Source organism: Carassius carassius, chromosome 21, assembly GCF_963082965.1.
Source record: "Carassius carassius chromosome 21, fCarCar2.1, whole genome shotgun sequence".
In the NCBI taxonomy this organism is placed as follows: domain Eukaryota; kingdom Metazoa; phylum Chordata; class Actinopteri; order Cypriniformes; family Cyprinidae; genus Carassius; species Carassius carassius.
In genome coordinates, this window is record NC_081775.1 from 10,677,436 (window position 1) to 10,700,495 (window position 23,060).

General features: G+C 36.6%; 1 protein-coding gene across 2 annotated transcripts in view; it reads left to right on the forward strand.

The window, feature by feature from the left end:
- Window positions 1–462: 462 nt before the first annotated feature.
- The window catches only part of LOC132097514 (solute carrier family 12 member 5-like), a 72,457-nt gene continuing 49,859 nt past the window's right edge, over window positions 463–23,060 (forward strand). Inside the window, exon 1 of one of the 2 annotated variants that reach the window (XM_059503270.1) lies at window positions 463–847. In XM_059503270.1, the coding sequence (XP_059359253.1) occupies window positions 793–847 (55 nt within the window). In that variant the 5' untranslated portion in view covers window positions 463–792. The remainder of the gene's footprint in view (window positions 848–23,060) is intronic. The other variant, XM_059503271.1, reaches the window with a different exon arrangement.

Here is a 23,060-nt window from a genome sequence, read left to right on the forward strand (position 1 = left end):
AATCACAAGGGGAAGTCGTGGCCTAATGGTTAGAGAGTCGGACTCCCAATCGAAAGGTTGTGAGTTCGAGTCCCGGGCCGGCAGGAATTGTGGGTGGGGGGAGTGCATGTACAGTTCTCTCTCCACCTTCAATACCACGACTTGTGCCCTTGAGCAAGGCATCGAACCCCCAACTGCTCCCTGGGCGCCGCAGCATAAATGGCTGCCCACTACTCTGGGTGTGTGTGCATTTCGGATGTGTTAAATGCAGAGCACAAATTCTGAGTATGGGTCACTGTACTTGGCTGAATGTCACTTCATTTCACTTCAACCACATGTGCTTTTTTTTTTTATTTGCAACCTTTCTGATATGAGCACAGTTTGACACAGTGATGACATAGACATTGCAACAGACATATAAGCCAACAAGATTCCTGATGACGGCATTGTGAATATAATGGTGAGGCACAGGCAGCCTATAGTTGCATAGCAGAGAGAGAGACAACATGCTGTGTGAGTGTTTGAGAGAAAAAAAGTGCTCTTAAGCATTCCATCATTTACATCCCTGCAGCCTCTCTCTGTCCCCCGAACCCCTCCTCCTTCTCCTACAGAGAGAGAGAGAGAGAGAGTCAGTATGCAGAGAGGACTCCAATCTGCCGGAGCACAGCACTGCTCGCTTTCTTGAGAGGAGAGAAGCAGAGAACCACAAGCCTTCTCCTTCTCCTCCATCTGTGTGAGGCTGGTACATGCGTTGGCTGGTGGACACAGTAGCAGTGTTAGCATTAGCAGGGGATCTGTGCCCCCACTTCCAAAATGCTCAACAACCTCACCGATTGTGAAGAGGGCGATGGGGGACCCAACAGTCAGGGTGAGTGGACTGATCCTGCAACTGCTATTGGGTGTGCGTGTGTGTGTGGAGGATAAGCAAATGTGCCTTTTACCACTCACTGGTGATGGTACCAGTTCAAGTTGGAGTGTTTGTGTGTAACCAGTCATGCACAAATTACTGATAGCTGCTTGTCAGTGTGTGTGGCAGATACAAGATGTCAGAGTATGAGTGCAAATATTCTTGCACTATCATAATCAGTGCTGCTTTTGTATTTGTGTGCATGTGTGTATGTGCCAAGAAGCATTGAAAGGAATGATACGATTGGAAATTATTTTGTGGGGGTGTGTGCATGTGTGTGTGTGTGTGTGTTGGGGGGGGGGGGGGTGCATGTGTATGCAGCTTTGGCAAAGGCTCGTGCTGCAAGGTTGCTGTGAGGAGAATGATAATGCTTTCTGTGTCTGTCTGAGGAAGTACAGACAGCAGTGTGTGTGTGTGTGTGTGTATATATATATATACATGTGTAAATAGTTCTGCTGTCTAATATATTTGATGAATAAAAGGTTAAAAAGAACTGCATTTATTCAAAATAAAAAAAACAATTTCTAATAATATATATTCTAATAATATATTTTCTTTACTATCACTTTTTATCAATTTAACACATCCTTGCTGAATAAAAGTATTGATTTTATTTAAAAAAAGAAAGAAAGAAAAATTACTGACCCCAAATTACTGACCAGTAGTTATTTATTATGTATATTGTTATTACTAAATATTTATATTTTAAAAATATTTTTTTTTACTTTTTATTCATCAAAGTATCCTAAAAAAGTATCACATGTTCTGAAAAAATATTAAGCAGCAGAACTGTTTCCAACTTAATGATAATGAATCATCATATTAGAATAATTTTTAAAGGATCATGTGATAATGATCCTAAAAATTCAGCTTTGCATCACAGAAATAAATGATAATTTAAAGTATAATAAATTAAAAAAGAATTATTTTAAATTGTAATAATATATCACAATATTAAATTTTTTTCTGTATTTTTGATCGAATAAATGCAGGCTTGATGAGCAGAAGAAACTTCTTTCAAAAACATTAAAAATAGTAATGTTTCCAAACTTTTGGTCTGTACTGTATATATATATATATATATATATATATATATATTCAAGATTCAAGAGTTTTATTTGTCACATACCAAATTATATATAGCATACATAACCAGCAGTGAAATGTGAGTCAGGTCTGCTCCATGGACAGTGCAATTATTAAAGAAAACAACACAGATGGAAATATACATAAATATAGCTATGTAAGAATGAAATAAAAGTAAACAATAAAAATATAAGAATAAAATATAAAAAAGATGTATATTGTAAAATTAAATAGAACGCAAAATAATGTGCATGAACGTAAACTGAAGTCTTAAATATTAAGATGTACAGGGATGTACAATGTGCATATATGCATTTTACTGTGGTCTTAAATATAAGATACACAGGAATGTCCAATGTCCAAAAGTGTTTCTATGTCGTATATGATCAGTGCAGAGGTAATGTGTGTAAAAAGAGAAAGCAAAAGTAGGTAAAAAAGTAAATAAAAACATAATCTAAGCGGAGCGACCTGGACGGCGACCGGACTCAGCGGCGCCATCTTATATATATATAGTATATTATATTAGTGTGAAAATTAACAGATAATGTCCTTGCAGAAATTTACCAATACCAGTCATTTTTCTATATATTTTTTTTTAATGTAGAGAATGAGAGGACTGCTTGTCCTTTTCTCAGGTGTCATAGATCCTTGGGAATAATTGTAATAATTGGAGTGTTTTAACAAAAGCAGACCTTCGGTGCATTTCATCTTGTTAACCTCTTGGAAAAGGGGGTCTTAGATACAAGATCTCAGTCTCTAAAAAGCTTTGTGCCTACAAGTACAGCTCAACTCCAGCCCGTGAGATAGGAATTAAATTAGCTTGTACCTGACCTATTCTCACATGCGTTCTTATTAGCCCCCTGAAGTACAGCAGAACCTGCACTCATTATGAGTGCTGAAACATTTTGTGTGTTTCACACACATTACAAATTGAGACAGTTGAGCAAATAGCTCTCTTATTAAATGCAGCGTGTTATAAGTGTCATGATTGGATTGCAGTAGTTGTAGCAGAGACCCTGTCTGTGGTGCTGAAATGGATGCTGATTGAGCTGCTGGTATCAGTGGAGCTCTCCATGGTTCTGAAACAGTCAGCGAGTGCATGCATTGTGAATGCAAACAGAATCCAGGACCAGTGTCACTGACAGACTGCTCCAAGTTTTTTAATCTTTTTTTTTTTGTAGAAATGAGTTCAGTTGGCTGCAGACTGCTGCATTATAGCTTTCGCTCCTTTTCAGATGGTCTCTCTCTCTCTCTCTCTCTCTCTCTCTCTCTCTCTCTCTCTCTCTCTCTCTCTGCTTCGCTTCCTTCAAAGTCCAATGCTGCCCTGAATTCTCTCTCTCTTCATCCCATCGGGGGTAGGGACAGTACTGCAGTGGTGCTAATGACTGTTTGGTCATAAAATTCATGCTTGGAAGCACACCAGCTAAAGCTGTCCCAAAACAGTCTTGTTCTGTCATTCACATTTTGGGGGAAATAAAAAAAACAGATATTATTCTCTCTTGAATTTAAATTCAGATACATTCACTATTAAATAATTGAATTGTAATGAATGATTTAATAAAAATATAATTAATATAATATAATATAATATAATATAATATAATATAATATAATATAATATAATATAATATAATATATACACTGAACAATTTTCACTCTGAAATTAATAGTAAATTTCAAAGAGGAATTTTACATTTAGCTTTTTCCTTTAAGAAGGGATTCAAGAGCTTTGTAAGTAAATAAATTTAACCTTTTTTAAGATTAGCAAAACAAAACTTACGACCTTCATTTTTGTATTTACTTTAATTATAATAGTTTTGTCTAATAATTTTATCTGATTCCTGATATTCAAAAAACATTCCTTTGTACAGTATACTACCCAGCAAAAGTGTTTTTATTATTATTTTTGGTTAGTGTATATCTTATCTTCAGGTTTTTGCATTCCTGTGTTTTGCATTCTTTGGCGAATAGCTATTCATCAAAAAGCAACAAGGGTTGCACCTTAAAGTTATTTTCTTTGCAACCATGCAGAGACAATGAAAATGTTATTTTTTCCCTACTATAACCATCTGACAGCATCTTAAAATTCACAGACTTGTCGGCTTTATGAACTTTAAGTGGAGAGAATGTCATTCTTTTTCTAATGATTTTTAATTTAACAGCCAAGCTGCACTGTGTGAAATGCTGACTGAAAACAGTTAGGTTTGATAAAGATACCATCAGCTTTTTATGTGTTATTACCAGTCACAAGTTTTAGCAGCTTCACAGATAATGTGCATTCTAATTACAGGCACTGTGACACTGCAGTTACACCACTCAAAGAGCAGACTGACACATCGGATCATTTCAGACCTAAGGTACATTCTCTCAGTGGATAATGAGGTTTGAGATTGCATTATGACACCGGTGATCTTTGGCATTTGTTAGCAGCGAAGAAGATTGGCCTAGATTAGTTGAGAAATTGGATGGGAGGCAGAAGGAAATTGATTGTTGATTGAATTCAGAGGAACAAATAAAGACCCTATCAAATCACAGCTCTAAATTATACACACAGCAGTGAGCAAAATTATGTAATGTCTCACCAGGTTTTGAGCAGGTTCCATTTAAATTTAATGTTTTTTAAACGACTCATGTTCACCAAGGCTGCATTTATTCGATTCAAAATACAGTAATATTGTGAAATATTATTACTATTTAAAATAACTCTTTTTATTATTATTATTTAAATATATTTTAAAATGTAATTTATTCCTGTGACGTCAAAGCTGAATTGTCAATATATATTAGGGGTGTAACGGTACGCAAAAATCACGGTTCGGTACGTACCTCGGTTTTAAAGTCACAGTTCGGTTCATTATCGGTACAGTAAGGGAAAGAAATGCAAACATTAAATTGCAGGTTGTTTTTTACTATAACCTTTTTTTAACAATTTGTTTACACTTTTTTTAACACTTTTTATAATATATATATATATATATATATATATATAATTAAAAAAGAATAAGAAATAAAATACTGCTGCAAACCAATATTACATAATAAAATATAATGAAAAATATAAATAAATAACTATGATTACAGTGCAGCATTACCAATCCCAGCTTGTAGGTCTGCTCATATTTAAAAAAAAATATATAACTTTTCCAAAGTGTACAGTGCAGCAACAACAGTTTCAGTTTTTAGACCTGATGGTGGACCGATCGGAATTAAGAGCAAAGGTCTGTTTAAATGCAGACGGGAGCTGTGTTTGAATTACAGTCGTTTTTTTCCTAGTTGTAGTGATTTTCACACTCGCGTGATGCCTTTTGAAAACTTTAGAATCAGCTGCAGGGCGGGATCAGGGGGGCAGGGTTTCACATTTTTTTGAAGCACCCCTGGGCGCCGCCATTGGCTAGCGGACCACCACCTGATGTTAGCATTCCATTGACTCCCATTCATTTTGGCGTCACTTTGACAGCGAATAACTTTACATCCGAGGCATTTAAAGACTCCATTTGTCCATTAATTATTTCTAAAGAAACACGAAAATGTATAAAAGGCTCCATTACCTTATATCTTACGTTATGGTCCTGTAGAAGCAGTTTTTGTAAAAAATAGGCTAATGATTGCGTCATAACCAGTGACTCTCTGTCACCCAGTAGAGCAATTACCGTATGGACAGGAGGAGAAGCTCGCAGGCAATCTTTTACTGTCTATGAGGCTTTCGGGGGGACGTGGAGGCATAAAGTCAAGGGAGATAATTAATCAGGATACTTACCAAAATGTGCTCCTGTTCACGCTCGCCTTCTCTGGAAGATTCCACGGGTTATTCAGATTTCTCTTGGAACAGCGATTAGAAGACTTACAGGTTGCTCACGTGACATCTATGTCATCAAGCTCAGTGTGACGAGTGGGGCGGGGCCGAGGGACATGGGAGGCCGGTGGAGTGATTGGAGATGAGCTACACCTGTTCGACCCGCCGGTCTCGAGGCCCACGGAGGAGATGGAAGGATATAAAACTGGAGTGACGACAGTGAAGGACGAGAGAGGACCAGGCCTGGGATTTTAGTTGTGTTTTGGTTTTATTTTGTGCGCACCAGTCGTCCGTGAGGGGCTGGTGCGCTGTTTTGTGTTTATTTTGAATAATTAAATGTTATTTGATTGTCCGCCGGTTCCCGCCTCCTTCTTCCGGATGAATATGAAAGGTTTTATCATTACAGTGGTGCCGAAGCCCGGGAGAAGGAGGGACGCGCTGCTGAAGATCCCTCGCCGCTGTGGTGAATCCGCGGTGCCAACGAGCAGGCGAGGAGTGTGCCGCCATGGACGCTCGAGGCGGTGGACTGGAGCGAGTTGCCGGGGACGGGCGAGCTCGTGCCGACCGCCCACTATCTGGAGGGGCGGCTGCCGTCCGTGAGGGAGCGGAGGAGTCGGCGCCGTTCGCCAGGTGGCCGGAGCCTGCTGCCATCCGCCGGAACGGGGAGGAGCAGGGAACGGGGGACTCCTGCCGGCTGCCCAAAACCGGAGGAGCCGTCGCCGTCCACCGGGCGGCGGAGGAGTGTCGTGCCGTCCGCCGAGGGCCGTCCAGTGCCACTGCCAGGCACCGCGGAGGAGATCACCCAGCTGGTGGAGGGCCGAGCAGCGGTGCGTCTGGGAACCGGATTTTATTTATTTATTTATTTTTTCTCCTCTCTCCCCTCTCTCGTCTCTGTCGCTCCTCCTTCCATCTCCTTTTCTCTCGCCTCGCCTGTCCTACCCCCAGGTTCCCGCAGGTCCCCGTGAGCGGTCCCCCCCGGAGGGGGGGGGGGGGGGGTAGAGCGCAGTCTCGGGTGTACCCCACGGCCTGCTAGGGGAGATGGGGGTATGTGACGAGTGGGGCGGGGCCGAGGGACATGGGAGCGAGGCCGGTGGAGTGATTGGAGATGAGCTACACCTGTTCGACCCGCCGGTCTCGAGGCCCACGGAGGAGATGGAAGGATATAAAACTGGAGCGACGACAGTGAAGGACGAGAGAGGACCAGGCCTGGGATTTTAGTTGTGTTTTGGTTTTATTTTGTGCGCACCAGTCGTCCGTGAGGGGCTGGTGCGCTGTTTTGTGTTTATTTTGAATAATTAAATGTTATTTGATTGTCCGCCGGAAGAAAGAAAGGTTTTATCATTACACTCAGTTTGAGTCTGTGCAGTACGACAGACCCCCAGGAAGTGTGTGCTTCTAATTGACTTCACTTGTCTCCGTTGAATCCAATGGGGTCGCTGTGTCCATTTCTTTAACTGTCTATGAGCGGGATTTGCGCTGAACGCGGAGACTTCCGCCACTTAATATGTTCGTGTGGAAACCTAAGTTTCCGCACACAAAATATTGCATTAAGTCATTCGGTGCACACGTGCACCGTGCCGAAAGCCCTGTAATGAAACGGTCCGGTACGAATACACGTACAACATCCCAAAGTGCCAGTTTTGTCGATTATCCTCATAAGAGCAATCTTAAATGATTTATATAAAGTCTAAAATGAACAAAAAGAGTTGTGAGAGAATGAGGCGAGATCCATAGACAGTATATAAACGGTGAGATCCGCGTGTCTGTCTGCTCTTAAAGGGACAGCAGCCAATAAAGCTTCCTGTCAGTAAAGTTAAAGTACAAAGGGAACAGAGAAAATGACTCGCTGCTCTTGACTAAACAACTTTTGTAGCTTTAATAAGGATTAACTATTTAATTTATAGTTTATGCAGTGCAGACTGCATATAACTTTGATAACTTTATTACATTTCTGTATATTTCCTAACTGTTAAGACAGGAAGGGCAGGAGTAAACATGACATTTATTATGTTAGCATTGTTTTAAGTTTACTTAAATTAAAAACTGTTATATTTTTGAAGCCTAATAATAAATGTAAAAAATAAAAAAAAATCAGTAGCTGTATTAATATCAGTAATACTGGCCTTCATTCATAAAAAGATGCCATTTAAACAAGTATTTAAAATATACTGTCTGTATGTTGTTTCTACATTAATTTGATTAACTGTGAAATTATTACATTAAAAAATATATTAAAAACGTACAAAAACATTTCTTTTTTATTGCGATTAATTGCGATTAATCACAGAGAAAATGCGTGATTAATCTAGTTAAAGTTTTTAATCGATTGACAGCACTAATATATATATATATATATATATATATATATATATATATATATATATATACTGTATATATATATATATATATATACTGCAAAGTAAGAAAGAAAGCACATGTGGATGGAAAAGAAATATATTCTGCGAATAGCGTACACTGATGGCTGCTTGTCCTTGTGGTGAAGTCTCAGGTCAAGCAAACATCAGGCCACATGGCACAGACCTGTTTTAACAGCCACAGACACATTAAAACATAACAGGACCATCCTAAATTAAGAACATCTAGAGCACTAGCTGTCCTCAAAAATCATACAGACACTAAAAGTACAAGAGAGAACTATTTGTTCTTAAGCAAGCTTAATTGCCTGGGCATTGCCATAAGAATTATATAGGAACCAGCCATTTTTACCTAACATGACCTAATGCATTCAGGGTGCTTTAGTCATGTAAAAAATATTTTGACTCGAATAAAACCAATTTAAATGCATGCTTGGGTTCCCTTAAAAAACACTTTGCAGGCAGATGCAGCCATCATCATAACACCATGATACACTCTCTCTCTGAGAAAAAAGGAGCTGCCAGAAGCCATTGGTTATGTCAAAACATACAGTATTCATAATGTCGTAATACTAAATTTTTGCATAAAGCCTGACCAGCAACATTCTGCTGTATTATAAACTGCACCATGCAATGTTACCTCATAAACTCATAAAGTATAAAAATATATTTATAACTCTCCCTCATAAGACACAGATGCTTGTAAATACTATTACAATTCACTTCAGGTTTTTCATAAATGGCATTTGATAAAGACAGGCTACAGTGTTACTGGATCTGTTTGATGTAAGGTTTTAATCAACACTTCATGTGTTAACAACAGCTTCTCTCCGCCAATCAACTCATGGCATTTAAAGCTCATAGTGTGAGTGTTTTTGACAGACAACCTGCCACAGTCATGACAAGCAACAAAAAGGCAAGCAAGAAAACACATTTCCTGTCAGCTCATTGCTCAGATCCATGCAGAGTAGGTGTCGGATGTTTATGAACAAAATTATCTTTGGGTGGCTTAGCTCTGAGTTATTGTATTCATTGACAAGTAGACTGTTGTGATAATTGGTTTGGTTTATATTTTAAGACCAACTGGTTGTGTGTACAGTACATCATTTTAAAATTTCAGTTATATTTACGATCATTATGGTCTTTTTCAAGCTCATGTGACATTTACTGTACAAATTAATGGGTAACACATTTTAAATTTAAATTATATTTCAGGTAGCAAGCAGGATGCAGAACTGTAATCCAAATTTAGAATGTCATCCTTTAGAATTTGTATTCAACTGAATTTAAATTTTAAATGTTAAAAATTTTTTATATATCATGCAATAAACATAAACGCAATCATAATTCATGGGGTAGGTGTGTAATTAATTTGTTTTAAGGTCAGGGGGATGTAGTTCTTATGTAATTGTGGCAGTGTAGTGACTATTATGTCACTGCAAAAGACCATGCATTATATAAGAATATTTCCCTAATGCCACATAAAGGATTTTTAGATGCCCTCCTGTAATCCTGCTGATGTATTTGCCCTTGATGGATGGTTTTGTTAAGTTGTCATGGCCAGCTGTCTCTGGCAGGTGCCTGGGAAGCCATTTTAGGGTGAGAACAGAGGGGAGGGCAGAGGCTGTGAGGTGAGACATGCTAAAGAAAAGAGCAGCGACAATATTCTGAAGAGAAAGAAGGAGATGAGACTTCATTCGGATTGGAAGTTATAAGAAAGTTAAAAACATGTTGATTAAACACTGTTCTGTTAAGACACTGGTTAGTTATAAAGAAACTGCATTATGTAACAAGGAACATCATGCATGCACGAAATCTTTCAAAGAGGCACCAGTACTGGCACTTCTTCCAATGATTATGAGAAATTATATTTCAGTAGTTTTTCTTTCATTGGAAATGCAAAGAGACCTATGTATAAATTATAATTTTTATCTATATATTTATTTATTGAAATCACAATAAATTAATAATTAATTTTTCTGGGATATTTTGCAGAGTTTATTATCTATGCACATCATTCAAATTTGTAATTCATGTGACTTTGTAATCTTTAATCTTTAGGACCTTATTTATTTATTTTTTTTCTTCATCAGAATTCTTCTGAAACCCTCCACCTCCCCCAGCTCCACCTGTCTAGATCTATATATATTTTCTGCTTCTGTTGTAAGAACAGAACCACTGAAGAGTCACCTGTTTGCAAAGATATTAGTCATTCCCAAACAGGGACTGTGTGAAGTTGTTAACATAGCCATAGAGAGTTGGCAGCACACAATCTCTGTATTTGACTTGCTGGTTATGCATGAACACTCACTACAGTGATGTCCAAAGAAGATACTTACATCTCTGTCTTGTGATAATGAATGTAGTGCTGCTAATCTGTGCCATGTTTTGTCTCATGTAGACAAGCAAACATACACCCTCAGAGTCTCTTTACTTGTGTCCACTGGATTGAGAAAAATTTAATATGTCTGGGGCTTCTGATGTTTGGAGGAAGTTTCTCAGCTACGTGACTGTGTGAGGTCTGCAAGTTTGCACTTCTTATTGTCTTCTTCCTGCTGTCAGTTAAGAATTCATTAAGTTTCACTCTGAAGTGCCAAATCATAGTAGGCAGTGGCCTTGAAAAAGTAATGAAATTGTTCTTGCATAACCACAATGAAAATTGAAGAGTGAGGTTGTGATGCTCATGCAGATGATGCCAGTTTGAATTCCTAATTCTGTTCACGTACCTTTTCTGTCTTTTCTGGTTATTTCGATAAATAGGCCCACATATCTGGTCCTTGAATCTGATGATGCATCACTCCAAGATTGCTGACACTAACATCCCAACAACACTATGAACTTTCATTGTTTATATCATTTCATTTGTCTCTGTTTGCTCGTTTACGACTGTCAGTTTGGGCATTAGTGATACAAATTTTTCTGTGAGCCCTATGATGGACTGGCCATCCATCCAGTGTCTTTGGGAAAATGGTTGAATAGATATTTCACTGAGTCTTTCTGCAGGTTACATAATTTCATTAATTTGACCAATTTGTTAAAAAATGCTGATTTACTTTTGGCGATTTGTTTTAATGAGTCACTGAATCATTGTCTAAAGCAGGTTTTTTTTTAGACTGGTGGGTCATTCAGGAATTAAAGTATTAATGACATCATTGAATCATTTAATCAAATTAATTCAAATTTAAAATTCGAGGCGTTTCGTCAACACGGATCCGGCGTTTTGGGAGAGTGAAGCCAATATTTTTTTAAACCGGGTCCCAGAGTGGATAAATCTGAAAAAGTCACCCTTGCGTTTTCGTGTGGACAGCGAATTCATATATTTTCTGAAACTATGACATCATCAGCCCACGACTTGCCCCTAGTCAGACAACTCTACGTCATGTAAGAGCAACAAAAACATGAACAAACACTGAACAATTGTTTTTTTTTTTTTATCAACTAACATTAACACAGATTAATAGACGTATTTTTCCGTGTTCATTTGTATACCGAGCACTAGGTATTTTAGCATAGTCCAAGTGTTCTTCTCTATTTTTTGTGTGTCTCTGTGGCAGAATTACAGCCCCCCATACTGGTCTGGCATGTATACTACATAGTTTTGTGTCAGTTTCGTGGTTTTGTGTGGATGCAGATATTTCTTTTAATGAGGGAATAAAAGATTGGATAGGGTAAGCTCTGGCTTCGTATGGACTTAGCCTAAAGGTGCAGTCACCATTGTTTGGTAGATTTTGTGCCTGATATCCAGTCATTTAAATATAATGATGTGCAATCGTGAGGTGAAAGTATGGTTGTATTTGCCATTTTTTGTGAATTGCATATTTGCTTATTTACGAATTGTGCAAAGTCAAGACACTTTAATAGGAATCTATGTGATTGATGATGTCAAATTAGAGGAAAAGATTTCCAGAAACAGATTTTACATCGAGCTGAAGTTGGTCAAGCGAATTCAATGCAGTGACCAACAGAAAACTGCTTGGTTTGAAATTAGCTTCACTGTGAAATGCATTTCGTACATCGCTATGCTATTGCCAATAGACAATGGACCTTTATTTGCCAGTGAAATTTTATAAATGTTGCTAATGTGACTATACCATATCAACTGTTTGGTGTTAAAACAGCTAATATTCATTTATTCAGTCACATTTGTCCATACACTGCTGAGAACAATGAAATTACCTTGAGAGCAGAGATGAACATGAGGAAATGGTAAATGCTGTCCCTGTGAGTGCTGGATGAGTTGGTTTCACCCCGAGCGCACTGTGTGCTTTCTCCATTTCTCTCTCTTTTAATCTCCTATTCTTTCTCTCCCTCTCTCCTTTCTGAGTAGGGTGAGGATCTCCTTTCTCATCTGGAACCGGACTAAATCCCTCAGCCGGTTTTCATGCATGTCTCTCTCAGTTCTGTCCTCCATTTTCACTGGTCTACAGTCCTCTGTATTCTAATTTCCTCTTTTAATAGGGAAGTTAGCTGAGAACGGCTTGTCTCTTGTTGTTGCTATAGAATTGATGGATTTCCATGTTTTATTCCCCTGTCAGATAATAATGTCAGTTTCATAGATTTTATTTATGAGAAATTGTTGGTCTAATTGCTGTGAGAGTGTGTGTGTGTGTGTGTGTGTGTGTGTGTGTGTGTGTGTGTGCATGTATGTAGAGTTGTGCTTATCCATGCAATACATGCAAAGCAACAGCCGTATTGCACATTTTTGACCTTGACATTCATATTGCGATAATCAGCATAAATCATGCTTGATTTTGCACAGTGATAATGTAATTTGTAGCTTGTTTTTCAGTCAGCATGACAGTTTAATCTTTAGTCATCTCTAGTGACCTTTTCCACAGCTTTGTGTGTTGCATTTGAATGGCTTTATTGATAAAGACAACATGATCTCCAAGGGCAAGATGATTTATGATATGGCACGTGCCTGGGGTTTTGTGGCAGTTGACATGTACGTGTGCAAGACAGTGACATATGATGTTCCATCCCATGTGCTAAAAGAAGCTGTGTGTGTGTTTAGTCCAAAACCATGTCCTCTTTCAACAGGACTGTTTTCACACCATGTGCCACTGAAGTCTGGTGAAGTCTGCCAGTATTGGCTCTTAACACTTTGTCCTGCTCTCCCACTCTGTGGGACGGATCTTTAATAGCCACTCAGCTGGCTGGAGTTCTGTGTGCGGGAGCTGATCTCTGTAAGGTGGCCTTTTAAGTAGTAGTATTCGGTACAGTCTTAGACTGGTCTGACCTAAGAACGCTTTAATGTCACTGCAACCAGCGGCTCTTTAAAAAGGTAATTTGTGTGGTGTGCAGGGATGAACTGGCCATAGGGAACACAGGGACTTGTCTTAGTGGGCCAGTTCACTTGTGGGCCTCCTGTTAAAAAGGATACATTTTTAATACACCAGGTAACTATACAAAGAATTAAAAGGAAAAATGTCCTTGTGGGTGGCATTTTTCAGCTAACATTTTCCAGATCTCTGGTTATATAAATATGACTCAAAACCTGCAAAAGGGGTAATTAAATGTAACAAATCATGTAAAATGTATCATCTTTTTATATATATATATATATATATATATTTTTTTTTTTTTTTTTTTTTTTTTTATCAAACTTTTATAATTGCCTTTTAAACAACTGAGAAAGTGAAAAAAAGTGAAAGTGAAAGTGAAGTGACATTCAGCCAAGTATGGTGACCCATACTCAGAATTTGTTCTCTGTATTTAACCCATCCGAAGTGCACACACACAGAGCAGTGAACACACACACACACTGTGAGCACACACCCGGAGCAGTGGGCAGCCATTTATGCTGCGGCGCCCGGGGAGCTGTTGGGGGTTCGATGCCTTGCTCAAGGACACCTAAGTCGTGGTATTGAAGATGATGATCAAACTATAATCACCTGTCTGTTACAGTCTCTGACTATGTGATATTCAAATGATATTCAACTTGTGTGGATTTGAAAACCGATGAATCAAAAGGTAATAATTAACTTTTGTCTTAGCTAGCAATTATTCAGTGAAGTGATGCCCATGAGTGTATTCTGTCAATGTTTTTAGTTCTAATATTCTAAATGACAACAAGTCTAAGTTTTTGACGGACGTGATAAGGCAAGTAAGGGGTGAACTGTTTGATCTTGGGGTACTATAAAACATACTAGAAACATTTGAAATGCTTCATTATACATTTTTAAAAGTTTATTTCTTGGCTTAAATAAATGGCGTTACTCACATGTTTGGCTTTTTTGTCTTTTAATTTTTCATTCAGCAGTTAAAAATGTGTTTTTATCAAGAAGTTGTTTTTATCATCTCTTATATCAAAAATATTTTGTTAAACCCATGAAAATGCACAGTATATTGTACATAATAGTGAAAAAAATCACTTGAAACTGCTGTTTCATTATTACCCTTCAGTAGATTTTGAAAAGTATAAAACCATTTGACATCACAACTGTATCACAGTCTCCACAAAAAAATGTATTAAGTACCACAGCTGTTTTCAACATTGATAATTAAAACAAGGAAAATAAGTATATCTGTCTATATCTATATATCTACCACACACATACACATATCAGGTGAATCTGTGGAGAAAATGTTATGTTTGAAGGAATCACAATAGTAATGAAAAAGCTGAATGAATCATGTGGATTTCAAGCATGAATACACATTGTGTCTGGTGCATTACATGCGTATCTGATTGTGTGTGTGTGTGTGTGTGTGTGTGTGTGTGTGTGTGTGTGTGTGTGTGTGTGTGTGTGTGTGTGTGTGTGTGTCAGCTGCATGCACTATCAGGCAGTAGTTCTCCACTATGTAGGTCAGACTGCATGGAGAGAAAAAGATAGAGATCTGTGTTTGCTGAGCTGAATGCCATCAACACTGTGACTTTGTTTGCTTACTTATTGAATTGAAACCAAGAGTTAATTTCTTTCCAACCTTTTCATGCATTCATATGTTCAATTTAACCAAAAATTAAAAAAAATCAGAGGTAAGTTTTGAGTGTGTGCATGTTTGTTTGTGTGCTAGTATGCACATTTAAGGATCTTGTCATAAAAATTGTCCTACAGTAAGAGCAACACCCCTGGGGGTTTATACAGACAGCTTAAAGGGATACTCCACCCCAAAATGAAAATTTGTTGTTCCAAACCTGTAAAAGCTTTGTTCGCCTTCGGAACACAATTTAAGATATTTTGGATGAAACCTGGAGGCTTGTTACTGTCCCATAGACTGCCAAGTTACACTGCCAAGGTCCAGAAAAGTATGAAAGACATAATCAGAATAGTCCATCTGCCATCAGTGGTTCAACCATAATGGTGTGAAGCGTCGAGGATACTTTTTGTAAGCAAAGAAAAAAACAACAACTTTATTCAACAATTCCTTTCTCAAAACCTGTGTCTCCTCTGTGTCTCTCTACATCACTCAAACTGCCTATGCTCTTCTGTATCAGCCGTGCCACAAGAATCTGTATTGATACAGAAGAGCGTACACAGCATACAGTGATATGGAGATAGTTGACATAGGATTTGTTGAATAAAGTCGTTATTTAATTTATTTTTTTTCGCTTACAAAAAGTATTCTGGTCGCTTCATAACATTACGGTTGAACCACTGATGGACTATTCTGACGATGTCTTTAATACTTTTCTGGACCTTGACAGTATAATTTACTTGGCAGTCTATGGGACAGTCACAAGCCTCCTGGTTTTCACAATTTTCATTTTGGGATGGAGTAACCCTTTAAGCTTCAGGGAACTCTCTAAAGAGAGACAGGCATGTGTGTGTGTAATGGTATATATGGTTTATGTGTATAATGACATGGTACTACAATGTAAATATGGTTTTTGAGGACACTTCCTGTGTCCCTGTAAAACAAAAGTCTTGAAAAACATTCAAAATGGTGTTCAAAAATTGCCAGTAGTTTACTGTAAGGGGTAAGTTTAGGTGTAGGGTTGGTGTAAACCATTACGCTGTGTCCACATAAACCACAAATCCAAGTGTGTGTGTGTATACAGGTGCATGGATGGTGAAGGTCAGAGATGCATTCCTGAAAGAACCCCCAACAATAGGCTTACAAGGATAGGTGCTCAATCACACTGTTGGACTTGTATATTATGCTGCATATTAATTTATCATCAGTGATGTCACAGTATTACCTAAGGCATGTGATTACAGATTCATTTGCTTTTGGATTTTAACATAATGCAGATTTAAGGCAAGATTTACTTAACAGGGCACATTAGCATCACAATCCCATAAAAGTACAGATCGGATTGACAAGTTTGGTTGATCTCCTGACAATGAGCCAATTAAAGAACACAGATGCAGCCAGATCATTTCCATAATGACCAGTGCAATCTACCAAGAGAAGCTGGTTAAGACTTTTTTCATTAAATAATAAATTGTCAGTAAATTGTCTATCGCAAACCTTAGTACAGTAAATCACCTTGCCCCCTGTGCTCTCATAAATTTTGTGTCTGAAAGGGAAAATTTAACAAATGAATGTGCAGTAGTTATGGTTGCAAAAATAACTGTTCACATCTTTTTATCACTATTATTTTTCACTACAAGCATTTAGTAAATCCTGACAATTGTTTTCTAATGCCAAAAGAAGGTATGCGCTTTTGCAAGCTGTGAGTAAATCTGTCCCAAAAACACAAAATGGATCATAGAAATATAAGTTATCTGTATGGCTTTTATTCCAAGTGAAAAGTTTAATTTACAGTTATGATGTAATGTAAGTAGTGATAGATATTTTTTTCTGTATTGTAATGTACATCGAAGTAACACTGAATATCGATCCATTATACGACTCCAGAACGAAGTCTGAGTTTTCGCTGGAAGATTATGACATTTTGAATAAAAACAACATAAAAAAGATACCTATCCATGGATGAATCATACACAGTAAGAATAATAACACAGATTTAGAAAATGTAAATGAACTTTACGTGGATTATAACGTTCCCCTCCAATGAGCTGAACCCAACTCAGAATCAGTTGAATTAATCAATGAATCATTTAAATTGACTTTTTTTTTTTTTTTGGATCAAATGATTAATTGAAAATATTTTTTTTTATTACTATTATCAATTGTAATATTTCAACTTTTGCATCTTATTAAAGCTTGAAAGTCTTAACAGGTTTTAATTTAAATTAAATGAGTAAATTAAAAAAATTTATAGTACACATATTATGACTACTTTTATGCTACTTCTGTGCTGCCTTTTTCTTTTGAGCTTAGAATAGAATAGAATAGAATAGAATAGAATAGAATAGAATAGAATAGAATAGAATAGAATAGAACAGACGGGAGATGGCAGAATGGACTGCAGAAGAATGCGATGTCAGTACCAGACAAGGCATTATGGGAGATTAAATCTGATCCACACTAAGAGTGACCCTGTGGAGAGAGAGAGAGAGAGAGAGAGAGAGAGAGAGAGATGCTCAGCGCTGGCTTATTGTATTACTAGCTGTCTGTGGGTGTCAATAGCTGTATATCAGATCTGGAGAGACTTTGATTTGATTTAAAGTTTGGCTATACAGTGGGTCAGTCCCTGCCCTTCAGTTACTCAGCACTACAATGTCTTTTCTTAAGTATCTTCAAATGTGCATTCATATAACATTGTACTTAGTGTAAAAGGGGCTGTGGAATACAGGATTTTTCTTGCTTTTTAAAATAAACATCAACCATGAGCGTATTAACATTAAACTGCCCACATCTGCATAACAATGCAATTCAGTATTCAGCAACTTGGCCCACCTATTGATCAGAAGTGATCAGAAATAATTTCAGAGACTCCAAAGAAAATACTAATTTCTAGATATATGGGATGTTCGGCCATAATTAACTCATTCCTGAAAATTTAAGTCTTAAAATGTACAGAGGCAATTTACACTACTAATATTTTTATTAAACTAAGATACATTAAAATTAGTAAATAATACATATGTAATATTACAAAAGATTTTCTATTTACAATAAATGTTATTCTTTTGTACTTCTTATTCCTTATAGAATCCTGAAAAAAATGTATCTCAGCTTCCCAAAAAAAAAAAAAAAAAAAAAATATTAAGCTGGACAACCATTGATGATAATAATAAGAAATGTTTCTTGAGCAGCAAATAAGTACATTAGAATGATTTCTGATTTCTGATATTGTGAGAATATTTTAAAATACAATAAATTAGAAAACTTGTTTTTCAACAAGTTTTATCACTCAATATTACTGTTTTTAGTTTATTTTGTTGAAAGTAGCCTTGGTAAGCATCATATACTTTCAAAAACAAGAAAACTTTGAGCTATAATGTGATTATAGAAGTCTTAATTGCAAAGTTTAAATAAAAGCAATAATATGCGTTTTTTACTTATGCTTTTTCTACTGCTTCTATTATATGTTCTGTTGTAATATTTCAACTAATATTGAACAGTAAAACCATTGTCAGGTTACAAAACATTATTATTATTATTATTATTTATGTGCTGCAAAAACTGAGTCTGAGAAAAAAATATAAATAGTAATATATAATTAGATTATGGCTTTAAACGAGAAGTTCATTTTCAAAATTAAATTTTCCTGATAATTTACTCACCCGTCTTTCTTCAGTGGAAAATAAATTAAGGTTTTTGAGGAAAACATTCCTGGATTTTCCTCCATATAGTGGACTTCAATGGGTTGAAGGTCTACATTTCAGTTTCAATGCAGCTTCAAAAGGCTCTACGCAATCCAAGCCGAGGAATATGGGTCTTGTCTAGCTAAACGATTGGTCATTTTTGTTGAAAAATACTAATTTATATACTTTTTAACCACAAACACTAATCTGGCACTAGCTTGACATCACACATTACATAATAACACATGTGTGACGTTGGCGGATATATGTGACCCTGGACCACAAAACCAGTCCTAAATTACTGGGGTTTATTTTTAGCAATAGCCAAAAAACATTGTATGGGTCAAAATTATCTTTTTTTTTTTTTTTTTTTTTTTTGTCAAAAATCATTAGTATATTAAGTAAAGATCATGTTACATTAAGATATTTTGTACATTTCCTACCGTAAATATATCAAAACTTTTTGATTAGTTTTAAATTTACACTTAAGACACTTTGTGGTCCAGTGTCACATATATACTTTAAACAAAAAGTATACTTTAAACAAAAATATATACATTATACCATACCTTATTGAACCGGAGTACAGAGACGAAGAACTAACCACGTGTGACTAGGATTTGGCTGGGATCAGGTAGAGCCCTTTGAAGCTCCATTGAAACTGCACTTAGGACCTTCAACCCATTGGCCTCAATTTAAGTCCACTATATGGAGAAAATTCCTGGAATGTTTTCCTCAAAAAAAAAAAAAAAACAGATTTTCTTTGCCGCTGAAGAAAGAAAGACATGAACATCTTTGATAACGTCTAGGTGAGTTAATTATCAGGACATTTTCATTCTGGAAGTGAACTAATCCTTTAAGGTACTGATATTACAAAATGCCATACAAAATAAAATGTGACAAAAATGTGTCATATGGCACCTTTAAAGTCTAATTTATTGCAAACAAATGTTCTCAGTGTGGACGTTTAACCTTGCTGCGCTGAAGGATGCTGTTTGACAGGCTAGTGAAGGTAAGTTATGATTAAGCCATTGAAACCCAGTCAACTCTTTGTTGTTACTAAGCAACCTGTTCCCTGGCAACGCTTTACTTGTCCTTCGGCAACCATTGATTTAATTCAGAATGACTGTTCCCCCTTCACTCCCATGCTGTGACATTAAAGAATGTTCAGAGTCCAGATTTGACATTGAACCGTTCTCTGCTGCAAGTGTTAAAAAATTGCTGCGTCAAAGCACCGATGCTCTACAGTATTCACATTGCTTCAGTACAGATGAGACGTTTTATATGGCCATGAATCTGTTCAGATAGGCAGGCCAACAGCAGCACCTTTGCAGCTTTGCAGCACTTTGTGTGTCAGTACCTTCAGTGGAACATTAATCTGACAGCTGTGGCCGTGTGTCTGCACGTGTCTTTGTACTTGTGTGCTAACGTTCAGGTGGCCTATTTACTGAAATTAATGCAATATCTGGCATGCCACAGTCACCCACTCAGCATGTGGGATAATCCTAGTGAGAAACTTCTAGTTAAGTTTTAAACAGTCTGTTACTTAAATGGAGCCATATTTAGCGGCATTCAATTGTCACATCAAATTGTGCTATTTCTGTAGTGTATCTATAATGCCATTTGTGTTGTAGTGAGCCTCAGGGGTCTGTACTCTATACTGTAGGCCTGCTATGAGCCAGACCCTTGTGAAAAAGAAATCTTAAAGGAAAATTTTTAAAACGCTGTACTTGAAGATTACATCATATTAATGGTATATATGGCCTTAAACTTGAAGAGAGAACACTTTTCAAAACACTTTTAAAAGAGTACTTTTAAAATTCTTAATATTATACTTTATAATATAATATTAAATATAACCACCAGTTAATATTAAATGTTCCCATGTTTCAGGTTACATGACAATATTTTCACAGTGTTTACCGCAGGACATCCCATGTGAAAAACAAGTGTACTTAAATGTATTGAATTGGCGCAGTGGATAAGACACATGCCTTTGGTGTGAGAGACCTGGGTTCGAATCCGCTGTGAGACACCAATGTGTCCCTGAGCAAGACACTTAACCCCTAGTTGCTCCAGAGGCGTGTGACCTCTGACATAAATAGCAATTGTAAGTCGCTTTGGATAAAAGCATCAGCTAAATGAATAAATGTAGTGTGCCTAAAATTGTAAAAAAGAGTCATTGTTATTACAGAGATTCATTTTACATAATTTTTTATAACATAACGTTTTAATAACATTTTGTCATGTGTAATTTGAACTGTAGTGTCTTATTCTTTATGACAATGAATCGTCAGTTATTATTATTATTTAATGGTTATTAGTTACTGATGAAAAAAGTGCTTAGTAGTATATTTAAATATATTGCATGCGTTTCAATAGAAATGACAATCAAGTATATTTAAGTAATTACCATAAATGTTTGTCAGTACATTCAGCAGTACAGTTTAACCATATTTCAAAGACAATAGAAGTAATTATCAAATTGTGTATAAAAATGTACTTAAAAGGATAGTTCACCCATAAATGAAATTCTGTCATTAATTAAGTATCCTTATGTTGTTCCAAACCCGTAAGACCTTTGTTCATCTTCAGAGCACAACTTAAGATATTCTTGATGAAATCCGAGAGTTATCTGAACCTGCAGCACTGGAACATCCAAAAAGGCAGAGAAAGTAAGGACATTGTTAAAATAGTCCATGTGACATCAGTTACACACTGCATTTCATTAGCTCTCTACTTGTACTCTGCATATTGACAATAAAGTTGAATCTAATCAAAAAAAATAAATATATATATATATTCTAATCAGTGGTTCAACCGTAATTTTTGTTGCTGTATATGCTGGGTCTGAAAACTCTTATTTTTCATCAAAAATATCTATTAATTGATTAATATCAATTGATATCTATTAATTTGTGTTCTGAAGATGAACAAAGGTTTTACAGGTTTGGAACAACATGAGGGTGAATAATTAATTACACAATTTTCATTTAATTCTATGAACTATCCCTTCAAGTCCTCCTTAAGTGAGTCAAAAAACAAGTTTAAGTTCAGGTAATGGCGTTTAATATAACTTTAAACTACATTACATTTTCAGTTATTTGCAATTAACATGTAATTACTGCCTAAAAAACATTCAGTTCTTACTTAAGTATTTAAGTATGCTTAAGTGTGCATCTTTGCGTCTATGCATAATAATATTTGTGTATTGAATATTGTCTGTTTCACTACACTGATTCACAATCACATTAACTTTTATTGTAATGGCAGTGCTGAGGGATTTCTGCAGAACGTCACACGCTGCAGCTGCAGCACTGCTTTTGGCTATGGTTTACACACACACACAGCTGTGGTCCTCTCTGTGCTTCTGACTTGTGGTCTGGACAGTCATTATGTAAGTCTTGAGTCACTGAATTGGTGTTGAGCTCTCCTGGGGACATGAAGGTTTGTGTCGATAATGTTTATGCACACCACACAAAGGATTCGAGGGCAAAGACTGTGAACGACCAGAGATTTAGACACAGAACGATGCTTGCCATTGTTGCACAGATCCTTTTGACTAGGACTTTAATAGCACACTGGAAACAGACAAGTATTATAATGAAAGAGCCTATATGTTTTTGAGCCTTTTGAAAATTTCTGAATTTCTACATTAATTGCTCATAAACTGTAGTCTAATCTTAGTTTAATGCACAGTTACCGAAAAGCACAATCTGGCTATATTGATAATACACAAATAGTTGAACTTTTCACATGTTTATTGAATACACTGAGCAATCATTCATAGTGTAGTATGGAAAAAGTAAGTGAACCCTTGGATTTCGTTAGCCTACTTGTATAGTCTACTGTTCAGTTACTTAAGTATCCTTCTGGGTTGTCTTAATTGCACAGCTCTTTAGGTCATGCCTCAGCATCTGAACAGGCTTAAGGTCAGGACTCAGAAAAGCACATATTTTCTTGTCATGAACTGCTGTTCTTACATTCTCCACCTTTACACTTTTAAATTGCTTTTCGAAATGATCATATATTAAAACAGAAAAGTGTGATTTTATATGATAATATTACTAGGTTTGCTGCATTTTAATCATATTCTGAGTTGGGCCTGAATTGTGAGATAAAGTGTCACATTAACCTATATTTTTTGTTTACAGAATTGCAAGATAGAAACTCTTGCCATTATTTTTGTCCCACAAAATGCTAATTTTACATCATGGAATCAACATCTTGATTGCAACTTTTTAACTCACAATTCAGAGTTTTTAATAATGTTTTCTTATATTTTTTTCTTGTAATTCTGAGGGGAACGGCAGAACTCC